The sequence below is a fragment of the Arvicanthis niloticus genome, chromosome 6, assembly GCF_011762505.2.
Source record: "Arvicanthis niloticus isolate mArvNil1 chromosome 6, mArvNil1.pat.X, whole genome shotgun sequence".
Classification (NCBI taxonomy): Eukaryota; Metazoa; Chordata; class Mammalia; order Rodentia; family Muridae; genus Arvicanthis; species Arvicanthis niloticus.
This window is the reverse complement of record NC_047663.1, coordinates 52,119,561-52,130,643: the sequence shown is the minus strand read 5'-3', so window position 1 is coordinate 52,130,643 and position 11,083 is coordinate 52,119,561. Positions and strand designations below refer to the sequence as shown.

Below are 11,083 nucleotides of genomic sequence, written 5' to 3'. Positions count from 1 at the left end.
AAATGGTCTGTCTTTGAGTTTCTTTCCCCTGAGGCAGGTCAGGAGGGGTTTAAGGAGCTACAGGCACCGGAAAAGGTATTGAGTAGGGAATGAGATCTTCCTAATTCTCCCTCTTGGGTTGACCCTGAGGGCCTTTGGTGCCCATCTTGGGAAGGAAGTTGCTTTAAATTGCTGGTGCTTGAGAATTGAGACAATTGTTCCTAACCACTGGGGCCGTTAGGCCTGACAACCAAGCCTTGGGTGGAGTGTTGGGGGGTGTGGTGCCCCAGGGGAAGTGTAGGGGCTGGGAAGAACAGGACACCTGGGTTTGCTGAAAGAAGCGGGGTGGAGAGAACCGCACAGCCACTGGGAGGGACTGGGGGAGGAGTCAGGCTCTTTAGAGGCTGTGTGCAGGTGGGAAAGGTCCTCCGTAGCACCTGGGTGCGCTCCTGGCAGCTGTGGGGACTTTGTGGAGAGCAAGATCTGTACAGAGCCAGAGTAGCAGTCTCCACGAAAGACCCTTGTCCCACTGAAGCCGAGGGTAGAAAGAGCGACTGGTAGACTTGAGAGAATACTACCTCTTTGGTAAGGGGTGCCAGACAAGGATTCTGCATTCAGCTTCCCAGAGGTGACAATCGATCGTTGGGAGCAAAGTTTGGATTTAAGCGCTCTGGAAGATACTTAAGTACCCAAATATTCAGAATCCAATCTTCACTCTGGGAGAAAGGCATTCAAGACGCCCTTTCAAAGAGGCTCTACCTCCAACCCATGGCGCTGCCCGGCTCCTCTCAAGCAGAGACCTGGAGCCTGGATTCTCCGTCTTCCACAGCCTCTTTGCCCTTAGGACCTCAGGAGCAGGAGGTCGGCGGGGGCCCTGGAGCGCCTGGGGGGCTTCCGCTGGAGAAGGTGAAGAGGCCCATGAACGCCTTCATGGTGTGGAGCTCTGTTCAGCGCCGCCAGATGGCGCAGCAGAACCCCAAGATGCACAACTCTGAGATCTCCAAGCGCTTGGGCGCTCAGTGGAAGCTGCTGGGCGATGAAGAGAAGCGACCCTTCGTGGAGGAAGCCAAGCGTCTTCGTGCCCGCCACCTCCGCGACTATCCCGACTACAAGTACCGACCCCGGCGTAAGAGCAAAAACTCAGGCACCGGGTCTGTCCCCTTCAGCCAAGGAGGAGGTGGCCTGGCATGTGGCGGCCCACACTGGGGGCCAGGGTACACAACAACCCAAGGGAGCAGAGGGTTTGGGTACCAGCCCCCCAACTATTCAACAGCTTACCTGCCTGGCAGTTACACGTGAGTCCCTAATTGTGTCCGTCTGTATGTTCCCTGTTATCCCGCCCCCCAAGACCCACTTCCTGAAAGCTGAGTGGGAGCAGAGGCCAGAGTGCCAAAGTTGAACCCAAATCCACCCGAAGCAGAAGCCACACCGGGCTGAGGGTTGGTTGGAAGGGCTCAGAGAGTTCAGTATAGAGGCCGTTCCACCTCAACTAATGTGTTCTACCTTTTGGATGGCGGTTTCCCCCTTGCTGCTGGCCCTTGTGTGACCCAGCTTCCTCTCCCAGCCCTGGGGGCAAGGAGAGGCCAAGCCCCTCCCGTTGTTCCTTCCTGGCCTGCTGCCCCAAGAGGCAAACAGCCGCGCAGCACGCAAGCCGGCTGCTGAGCATGCCCCAACAGAACTTTCTGGCTCTCTAAGCCACCCTAGGGTCTCATTCCATGTCTGCTGTACCCAGCAAAGCTAGCTGAATAGCAAGCTCTAACCCTGTCTGCTGCAAACTGGTCAGACCAGTCCCCCTATTGAGACCTGGGGACACTGGCCAATCACTTCAACCAAGAATAGTAACCTCCAAAACCCATGTTTTTCTTTACAGCTCCTCCCATTGCAGACCGGAGGCCCCCTCACCGAGCACCTTCCCTCAGAGTGATCCTAGGCTCCAGGGGGAGCTAATACCCTCTTTCTCCCCCTACCCATCCCCAGACTCTGCCACTCCATATAATACTTCCCTTGCTGGTGCCCCCATGCCAGTAACCCACCTTTAACTGGCAGGGACATCCAGGGACGACCCCACAGACCAGCCAGAGCCCCACAAATCTTCCAAGCGAACTAGAATACACAAGACCACAGTAAACAGTGTTTCTGAGTCTTTTATTGTCTCAGTATTTTCTCCCTACCGCAGCAACCAGTGCCTTCTCTACACACCCTTCCGCCAGGACCTGCCACAGCAGGAACCTCCCCACCCAACCCTGAGGCCCTTATCTGAGTCACTCTCCCCCTCCCCCACCTACAGAACTGGGGTCCAATAAATCATCCCACTAGAGCAGCAGAGGGAAGCAGCCACTAACTTCCAACCACATATGTCCAGGCTTTGTCCTTGGTCCAAATAAGTGGACAGGGCAAAATCACCTCCGGTAGGAAGAGAGCTGCTTAAGAGGAGGGATCCCAGCCCACTGTGGAGTGAGTGAATGCAGGACTCGTACAAGCTTTGCTATTCCCACAGCCCTGGCTCAGGAGGCTGTAGTTAGGAATGGAGGAAGATTAACTTGCACCAGTAGATGAGTGGAAATGGAAGGATTCTAGAAGCTAGCTCAGCTCTATTGCTCCTTTTTCTGTTTGTGGGGAGCCTTTGCATTCCAGTAGAAGAGGACCTGGGCAGCAATGAGGCCATTGCAGAGAGAAGAGACCACAAAGACTCCAGCCATGAGGGGGTCTCCAGTTTCCTGTTAGGAGAGACAGCACAGATCTAGAAGGGTTCTAAGGCAGGTAGCTTACCACTCAGCTGAGAACGAGGTTCTGGCGCCCTCTAGAGGGCAGAAAGGGCACTCACCTGAACAGAAGTGAAGATTCGGGCCAGTGAACCCCCAAAGAGCATAAAGACTGTAACAGCTGAAAGCTGGCCTGTGTGCCCGTTGCCGTAGTTAGTGGCTGCCTGGAGCAACTAGGGGAGAAATTGATACTTTTTGGTTCTCACATCTGAGCCTTCTCCTTGACCTGTCACTATGCCTCACTAGCCTCCATACTTGGAGGTGTCCCTCTCTCTACACCACTGCACACACATCCCTTTGCTTCTGAGTACTCACCTTCCCCACCACCACTGCAGGAACATTGGAGGCCTGGAGCAGGGTGACTACAACCAGAGGCACGAGTGGGGAGAGCAGGACCAGCAGGACCATGGCGTAGCAGGCAAGGAAAGCAACTCCTGGGGGTCAGGAAGACAAGGAGCCCTCTTGAACCTCCTGAGCCCCCAACAAAGTTCCCAAGACACAATGCCTGCTCTCCAGCCAATCCCCGGCACCTTTCACGCTCTCTCCTCTGTAGTGCATGACCAGGAAGCAGATGGTAACTGTCTGGAGTGTCAGGAACAGCGCTTCACCCCAAGAGCTGCAGAGTCAAGAGTTGGGAGGGAAAAGGCAGGCCTGGAAAAGGGCAGGGAAAGCCTCCATCGCCCACCAGGCCCAGTTCTCTTGATTGCTGTGCTTTCCAGCCCACCACCCCCACCAGGCCTGGCTCGTTCAGAGAATCCTCCTTGCGGGCGGGCGGGCGGGCGCTAGGGCTGGAGATACAGCTCGGCAGGTAAAGATATTTGCCTCCAAACCTGATTACCTAAGTTCCAGCCCCAGGATCCACACACTGGAAGGAGATAACCAACTCCTACAAGTTGTTCTGTGACCCTCTCCCACCTCAAATAAATAAATAGGTTTAAAAAAAAAAAAAGAAGTGTGGGGATTTATTTGGCTTTGAGTATGAAGAGTGGACCCTCACCTGAAGGGGAAATTGTTGGTGATGCTGTAGACCACAGTTCCAGTCAGTGCCACCAGCTCCAGCATCACTGACTGGAGACTCAGTCCTTCTGCACTCTTAGCTCGCAAGAGTTTAAATATCTGGGGCAGCTTTACTGTGGAAAAAGGAGCATGGCTGAGGAAAAAGCATACTATCCCCAGCCCTTGCCATCAGCCTCTCAACACCCTTCCCTTTACTCTGACAGAAGGAACTGTACATACCAAGAAGTGACCCGGCCACAATGCCCAGCCCAAGGCCTTTGCTGAGGAGAATCTTGAGGCAGGGAACTGAGGAGAGAGAAAAAGGAAGCAAAGAGGCCCCTGGAGCACAGGTGAGGGTTGGAAGTGCTCTTGGGAGCTGTTCCCCTCTCCCCTCATCCTTAACATGACCACCACACCAGTAAGTCTCTAGGGGGATGATGGGGCGGTCATCCTTCTTGCTACAAACATTCAGACTAGGTGTGCTGTCAAAACAGCTTCTTTGTGAGTGCCTTTCTGCCCACCCCTTCCATTCCCTATAAACACACGTCTGAACTGTTTTTTAGGGCTGACATGACAGCTAATGAATGAGTAGATTTGTCCCCTGAAGAAGGGCCAGAATAACCAGAAGGTTCAGGAATGTATGATGTGGGCATTTGTCTCTGGAAGGAGGACCATTTTAAGTGGGCCATCCAGTTCCTGAGTAGAGTGTAGGGTCAGGGGAATTCTTGAGCAATGCCTGTGTAACTGAAAAGCTAACTTTATCCCTCTTTAACCCAGGATCCACATGATAGAAGGATAGACAGAGACAACTCCAGAACTTCCATGCATGGCCTCCCTAATAAAATGTACTCCTAATTAAAATGTACTAAGAAAGTATGTCTTTTTAAAAAAGTCATTAGGGATGCATGTTGTATATATAGTACAGGCCTTTAATCTCATTTAATCTCTGAGTTCAAGGCCACCCAGAATTATACAGACAGACCCTATCTCAAATATTTAAAAACTTTTGTCAGATGTGGTGGTACACACATTTAGTCCCAGCACTTGGGAGAGAAGGGCAGCCAAATCTCTATGAGTTCAAAGCCAGCCTGGTCTACATAGTGAGTTCAGGACAGACAGGGCTATATAGGGAAACTAAATGAATGAATGAGGCCAGAGAGACAGCTCAGTGTTTAGGAGCACTGACTGTTCTCCCACAGGCCCTGGGTTTGATTCCCACCGTCCACATGGAGTTCACAGTTCGAACTCCAGTTCTAGGGCATTTGACCTCCTCACTCACACACATTTAGGCAAACAGCAATGTACATAAAACAAAAATCTTTAAAGAAATTATTAGGCCAACAAGATGGCTCTGCTCCCAATTCTGTTGACTGAGCGTACATAAGGAATACACACAACAAAAATACATTTTAAAATTTTGGGGCTGGAGAGTTGGCTCAGAGCTTAAATGCACTATCTGCTCTTCCAGAGGTCTTGAGTTCAATTCCCAGCAACCACAAGGTGGCTCACAACCATCTATCTGGTGCTTTCTTCTGGCCTGCTTCCTGTATATATGCTTGCAGAATGCTGACTACATAATAAATGAATACATCTTTAAAAAGAATTGGGGACTGGTAAGATGACTTAGTGGTTAAGAGCACATCTTTGCTCTTGCAGAGAAGATTTCAATTCAATTTTTGACATCCATGCCAGGTGGCTCACAACTGCCTGTAACTCTAGCTCCAGTGATATCTTATGCCTCTAGCATCTTCAGGCTAGTCAATTCATGTGTAGGTATACATGTACACACACAATTTTAAAAAATACAAATAAAATTTGTATTAAAAAATACAAATAAAAATCTACATAAAATATATTTTGTATGTGAGTACATAGGTACATGTGTGGAGGTCAGAGACAACTTTGTGGAGCCAGTTCTCCATTTGTGCTTTTCTGTAGGTTCCAGGAATTGAACTCAGGTCACCAGCCTTGCAAGCCACCCCTCCAGACCCAAATAAGCAAGCAACCACCCAGGCCTGCCTGCCTTTGCTTTTTAGTTACATAGGCATTGCTCAGGAGGTCCCTGACCCTTTTCTCATAATGGATGGCCCCTTTTAAATGCTCCTCCTTCCAAAGACAAATCCCCACATCACACATTCCTGAGCTTTCTGGGTCATCCCCACTCTTCCAGGACTTTTATCCCTGTGTCTCCACTATCTCTATCATTTACTTCTTGTTTTTTTTTCCAGACAAGGTTTTTCTGTGTAGCCTTGGAACTCACCCTGTAGACTAGGCTGTCCTTGAACTCAAGAGATTCTCCTGCCTCTGTGTCCCAAGTGCTGGGATTAAATAAAGGTGTGGGCCACTGTTCCTGGCAATTTCTCATTTTTTTTTCTTCAAACCCTTGTGTCAAGAGCTGGCTTTGAATAGATCACAGGGAGGGAGGTGATCTGCCACTTATGAAACCCTGGTCCTGGCAATTTCTCTATCACTGAATCTTTGACCCGGTGGGTGTTTGGCTCAGCAGGGAGTCTTGACTATTGTAAGTCAAAATGCACTTAGAACCGAGAGATGGAAAGGCTTTGATATCTAATGTAACCCTTGGCCATGAACTTGCCTTATAAAGAAAAAGGAAAGGAAAAAGTGCTATACTCTCAGCACTCTGGTAACCGAGGCAAGAGAACTGCTGCCAGTTCAAGGGCAGTCTGTGCCACGTAGTAAATTCCAGAAGCTGGTACTAGAAAGAGGAGGTTAAAAAAAAAAAAAAAAAAAAAAGATTCGTGGGCCTCTGTGAGTTGAATGCTTGGGACGAAAGGAGGTCTATATGCCTGGCTGGGATTTTAATTTTGTTTTATAAAATACGAGTTTTCCAGTCTGGGGATAGAGCCTGGTTAGCAGTGTGGCACATGAGGCCTTGAGTTTGATCCCCAGCCCAGAAAGGGACGAGGGTGGGGTAAGAACTTCCCGAATTGAAAAACACAAATCTATTTTTTTCGGGCAACACCCCTACATGCCCAAATATGGCACTTTTTCTATGCAGCGCCCAAAACACTTCCGCCCTCTTCAGAAGCGCCTTCGGCCCAGTTTCGCGAGACATTAATCGGCATTGTCACGCTAATTTACGGTCCAAGGCTGCTTGAGCTAGACTTTGAAGGCTGAATAAAACTCACCATGAAGCAAGTCCCATTGTACGAAGAGCTGATCATAGCATTTCTCAGGTAAAAGAATCGGCACAAGCACCCCTTTGAACGGTCCATCGGCCTCGCCCGCCATGTTGGAAAGACAGCTTCCGCCAGGACGGATAACCTGGCCATTGACCTGCGCCGCGCATGCGCGCCGCGTACGCTCCGCCTCGTTCCCCCCCCACCCCCCCCAGGACAAGGCGGCACTTCCCGTTCCTACGCTATGCTTAGTAAGGGGAGACAGGTCTCCTTCACCGACTGCGTTTTGTACGCGCCTTGACGTTCGAATTTTAAAGCGTGTCAGAGTTGTACGCCTGCGCAGTTAGAACTTCCGCACTTTTGTTTACGCTCTCCCTTCTGAAATCAAGGTTTATTCCTCCCCTTCTCTGTCCCTCCTGCATATGCGCCATCTTGTCTTTTCTCTGCCAACTTTATATTGTTTGAAGTTGGAAAAAGAGTTTGAGTTTTCAAAATGGTGCTAGTGGAGGCGCTGCAGCTCTTTTCCTCTTGGTTTCTCCAGAGGGAATAGAGCTGGAAAGGGGCATTCTGAGCTGGGCCTTCTTCCTAGTTCCCTGCTTCTTCCTAGTTCCCTTCTTCCTCTGGATGATAGTGAAGCAGAAGAGGGGCGAGCTCAGCTGCTGTAGAGCAGCCCCTGACACAACGGGGGGAACGCAGAGACTGCAGACTTTGCTGTGTCTAGGTGGGAACCCAGAGGGTGCGAGCAAAAATTCCAAAAGTTGTCTGGGAAAGGGCCCCTAGGGTTAGGCGAAGAGAACCATGCGACATTCCACTACTCTTCCAAGACATCTACTCTTGGTTCAGACTGAAGGGCACTCCTAAACTGTTACCCTGTTCCTTGTTCTTTGTGGGGAGTGGGGTTGGTAGTTGCTGGGCAGGGCATACTGTCACATGTACGTCTGCTGTGTGGAGCTCTAGTCCAAGGATTTCTGTGACCTCATGGGACTGTGTAATCGGAAGGGCACCCATCTGTTGTACCATGCTCTACTATAAACAGTAGAATTTATACTTGATGTTGGCACAGTGGATGGCCATATGAAAATCCCTTTTTCAGAATCTGGACAAGGGCAGATTGTAAGTGGCACCATCCCCTCCTGGTACTCAGGGATCAAGCGTATCCCTTGCATGGCCTGAAGCTGTTTGTAGTAGCACAACCTTCATAGAAGTCAGAGTATCTGCCGCACCAGTAGGGCCCCCAGTGAGCGTCCTGGCCACAATGGACATAGAATCTTCATTGTTCAATAGCCACTTTCAAAATAAAACAATACAGCCACCTACTCATATTTTGGTTGTGTTGTACCTCTAACTGCGCACAAGGGTCAGCAACAGGGTGTCAAGATAGAATAATTCATTATGTTAAGGAAATAGGCAGCCATTGGCCCCAGAGTGAGGAAGGAGTTTTGGCAGCTTCACCAGAAGCTGCAGGGCCTTGCGGGATGAACCCATGAAGGCATTTGGTCATTCTCTGGTATTTTTGTCTCTTCTTGCCAGCTGTCTCTTGGTGACTCAACCATGGGAAGGCACAGGAAGGCATATGACAAGAAACTCGTGGCTTTTAATCCTGGCAGAACAAAGGAAGCCAAGGGCAAAGATTTCATTAAGTTTTTGTACTCTTCATGAGGGAGTGGGTACCATTCATGTTTATTAACTCCCCACATCTATAATAAAATCTCTTAATTTTGTTCTTTAAGAGCAGGAAGATATCGCCGTTGAGTCAGTTGCATGTTGAAGAAATGAGGGTGCTTCTTGGTGGCCTACGTAGTGAACTGGAGCAGATGCTCAGAGGGGCTGATAGGTTGATTGCGACTGTCTGCTCCGGGCAATGCAGAAGGCAGTGAGCACCAGGGTGAGGAGGCCAAGGAGGACCAGGCCAATGATGAGAGGCAGCAAGAGGGACTGGTCACTGGTGCAAGAGAAACCTGGTAGGATAATGGGATTATTGAGAATTGCTGCAGTGGTGGATGGGCTAAAGGGGGGGGGGGGGGAGGGGGAGAGAAGAGTCAAGGGGATGAAGAAAGGTTGAGGAGTGCAGCCCCATAGTTTAGAGTAGTAAAGGAAGGGGAAATAGGCAGTTTTGTAGAGGAGACTGAGGTTTAGAAAGAGTTCTGGGAAAGGTTTCCAGTGTAGTGGGAGACGAAAAAGAAGGAAGAGGTAGGTAGGGCTTACAGGGCCCGAAGTGTTCCTTGTCCGGCAGCTGAGCAGCCTGTAGCCTCAAGGAGAGCAGGTCAAGGTGGACAGCTAGAGAAAGAATTATGCTTGTATTTCTGCAACAGAAGCTTTGGCCCAGGGGAGCTTGGAGCTCTCGAAGAGATGAATTCTGCGCGGAGAATGTCCACTCTGAAGTAATTAGTAATTAAGAGTCAAATCCAGTCCTGACTCCTAAGTCCCCACCACCACCCGAGCACTCCCAGTCTAGATTTTTAGTATGGTAATGAGAAGAGGTTACTCACGTGCTGCCTGTGGGAAGGACACATTGTATTCCACTGCCATGTAGTAGAGGTAGACTGTACTCTGGTTCTGACTCTGTAGGTCCTTGAGGTGAACAGAAAGGCTCAAGGCAGGGACAGAAGCATCCGTGTTCACAGAGCAAGGAGAGAGGCTTAGGGGGTGTAGTATTGGGGTATGAAAGAGTAAAGGAGGAGACACAGTCAAGCTGTATACCTGTTTGAATCCAAAGGTAAGCTGTCCATAAGGAAATGACAGAGGCAGATGGGGATGGGCACCGTCACAGCCCCCCTGCACCTTGGTTTTGTTAGGATCCAATACAGAGATGCCCCAGGCCTGCAGAAGTGAAAGAATAGTTGGTCTGAAATCACATGGATAGGCCATCCCGTTTACACTCCTTCCTTCTGGATCAGCCCAGGACTTGCCTCTTGCCCTCCTTCCTTCTCGGTCAGCCCAGGACTTGCCTCTTGCCTCTTTAAGCCCCGCCCACTACCTTAGCTTTACCTTTCTTCCACTCTGGGTTGGGTACAGGATTCGAATTTGAATTTGGGCTTGGAGCTGAACACAAGGCCAAGAACCATTGGTCCACGTGTAGTTTCCAAGAGCCCCCTTGGAGCTTGGACTAGGACTTGGCGAGGGTGGAAGTGGTCCAGGGTGAGGGCCAACAGTGGAGAATCCTGGACTAGTAGCGGTGCCATTTGTGGTAGGAGAAACTGTGGCATTCCCATGACTGGTGGTGGTGGTGGCAGGGTTATGAGTGACAGTCGTGGGTCCAGAGCTGGTATGAACCGTGACATTCCCGTGACCGGTAGTGGTGGACCTGTGGCTGGTCGTAGGACTTGTGCTTTCAGTGGCTGTAGGTGTCACCGTGAAGGACGGCAGGAGAGTAGCGGCCTTTCTGTGAGGACAGTCTTTCCCTGTTCCTTGGGCTTTCAGTAAGAGATTGGTTGGCAACCCAGGTTCAGGTTCCTGCCCAGGAGCTCCCACTCTCCCACCTCCCATTTCTCCTTACCTATGAGCGGTCCCAACAAGAGAAGACACACAGAGAGCCTCATGGTAGAGCTGCTCACAGACCAGCTAGGCTATACCAATTACTTCCTCAACCCAATCCCCTCTGCCTTCTCTTGGAAGGGGAAATGAAAGTCTTACTTCCCTTAACTAAAATAATCCCACCCCAAACCTGACTCAGACACCTCAGCTCTAGCCACCCTCTGTCATTGGTTTTCACAATTAGGCTGTGATTGGCAATGGCCTTTTCAGTGGGCGGCAGTCTTAATTACCACGTGAGAATGGGGCAGTTGACTCACAAGGAACTTACTTAAGCAAAACTTGCTCTACTTGGGAGTTTACAAATCAAAGACAAATGGGAAGCTCTTTCCTCATTGGTTAAGAAATCCTACCCCACCCATGTGCTTCAATCCTAGCACTGGAGGCAGTAGGCAGATCCAAGAGGCTAGCCTTGCCCATATAGAATTCCAGAACAGCAAGAGCTACAGAAAAACATCTCTCCCTGCAACCACAAGGTAATGGACAATTAGCACCCACATCTGAGTTAGGCCTAAAAACCAGTTAAGTCTTAGGCAGCAAGTTACACTCTTTGAACCCATTACTGCTTTCTCAAAGCTGGAAGCATTGTCTAACACTGAGGCTTATTATATACTATCAATAGCAAATTTCAGTAACGTGGGTCATTTGGTTATTTCAAGAAGCAACATGGCAAAC

General features: G+C 50.0%; 3 protein-coding genes across 6 annotated transcripts; 1 reads left to right on the top strand and 2 right to left on the bottom strand.

Moving 5' to 3' along the window:
• The first annotated feature begins 84 nt into the window (after window positions 1–84).
• Sox15 (SRY-box transcription factor 15) lies at window positions 85–2,595 on the top strand. Its single transcript, XM_034504186.2, has 2 exons — window positions 85–1,274; window positions 1,850–2,595. The coding sequence occupies exons 1-2, from the start codon at window positions 748–750 to the stop codon at window positions 2,016–2,018; spliced, it is 696 nt and encodes a 231-aa protein (XP_034360077.1). The 5' UTR covers window positions 85–747; the 3' UTR covers window positions 2,019–2,595.
• Mpdu1 (mannose-P-dolichol utilization defect 1) lies at window positions 2,106–7,049 on the bottom strand. 3 transcript variants are annotated; one of them, XM_034504183.2, is made up of 7 exons: window positions 6,887–7,049; window positions 3,978–4,043; window positions 3,739–3,871; window positions 3,272–3,357; window positions 3,057–3,175; window positions 2,804–2,914; window positions 2,106–2,696 (listed from the first exon to the last, which is right to left on the bottom strand). In XM_034504183.2, exons 1-7 carry the CDS (start codon window positions 6,987–6,989, stop codon window positions 2,571–2,573), a joined length of 744 nt encoding a protein of 247 aa, XP_034360074.1. In that variant the 5' UTR covers window positions 6,990–7,049; the 3' UTR covers window positions 2,106–2,570. The 3 variants fall into 3 exon arrangements, with proteins under 3 accessions (XP_034360074.1, XP_076792632.1, XP_034360075.1); XM_076936517.1 differs by having other exon boundaries at window positions 3,978–4,076; window positions 6,887–7,007; XM_034504184.2 differs by lacking the exons at window positions 3,978–4,043; window positions 6,887–7,049 and having other exon boundaries at window positions 3,272–3,392.
• A 1,198-nt stretch (window positions 7,050–8,247) lies between these two features.
• Cd68 (CD68 molecule) lies at window positions 8,248–11,013 on the bottom strand. 2 transcript variants are annotated; one of them, XM_034505301.2, is made up of 6 exons: window positions 10,374–11,013; window positions 9,866–10,290; window positions 9,578–9,697; window positions 9,367–9,448; window positions 9,083–9,253; window positions 8,248–8,835 (listed from the first exon to the last, which is right to left on the bottom strand). In XM_034505301.2, the coding sequence occupies exons 1-6, from the start codon at window positions 10,414–10,416 to the stop codon at window positions 8,696–8,698; spliced, it is 981 nt and encodes a 326-aa protein (XP_034361192.1). In that variant the 5' UTR covers window positions 10,417–11,013; the 3' UTR covers window positions 8,248–8,695. The 2 variants fall into 2 exon arrangements, with proteins under 2 accessions (XP_034361192.1, XP_034361191.1); XM_034505300.2 differs by lacking the exon at window positions 10,374–11,013 and having other exon boundaries at window positions 9,866–10,367.
• Between the last annotated feature and the right edge of the window lie 70 nt (window positions 11,014–11,083).

What these genes read in the sequence shown, in the direction of transcription:
- Sox15 (XM_034504186.2), top strand. Translation starts at nt 748, where the DNA reads ATGGCGCTGCCCGGCTCCTCTCAAGCAGAGACCTGGAGCCTGGATTCT. An exon ending in TACCTGCCTGGCAGTTACAC is followed by an intron (nt 1,275 to 1,849) that starts GTGAGTCCCTAA and finishes TTTTCTTTACAG; the next exon opens with CTCCTCCCATTGCAGACCGG.
- Mpdu1 (XM_076936517.1), bottom strand. Translation starts at nt 6,989, where the DNA reads ATGGCGGGCGAGGCCGATGGACCGTTCAAAGGGGTGCTTGTGCCGATT. An exon ending in CTGCAGTGGTGGTGGGGAAG is followed by an intron (nt 2,915 to 3,056) that starts GTGAGTACTCAG and finishes TTTCTCCCCTAG; the next exon opens with TTGCTCCAGGCAGCCACTAA. An exon ending in GAATCTTCACTTCTGTTCAG is followed by an intron (nt 2,697 to 2,803) that starts GTGAGTGCCCTT and finishes CTCTCCTAACAG; the next exon opens with GAAACTGGAGACCCCCTCAT.
- Cd68 (XM_034505300.2), bottom strand. Translation starts at nt 10,363, where the DNA reads ATGGGAGGTGGGAGAGTGGGAGCTCCTGGGCAGGAACCTGAACCTGGG. An exon ending in TTACCTTTGGATTCAAACAG is followed by an intron (nt 9,449 to 9,577) that starts GTATACAGCTTG and finishes GTTCACCTCAAG; the next exon opens with GACCTACAGAGTCAGAACCA. An exon ending in CAAGGAACACTTCGGGCCCT is followed by an intron (nt 8,836 to 9,082) that starts GTAAGCCCTACC and finishes TTATCCTACCAG; the next exon opens with GTTTCTCTTGCACCAGTGAC.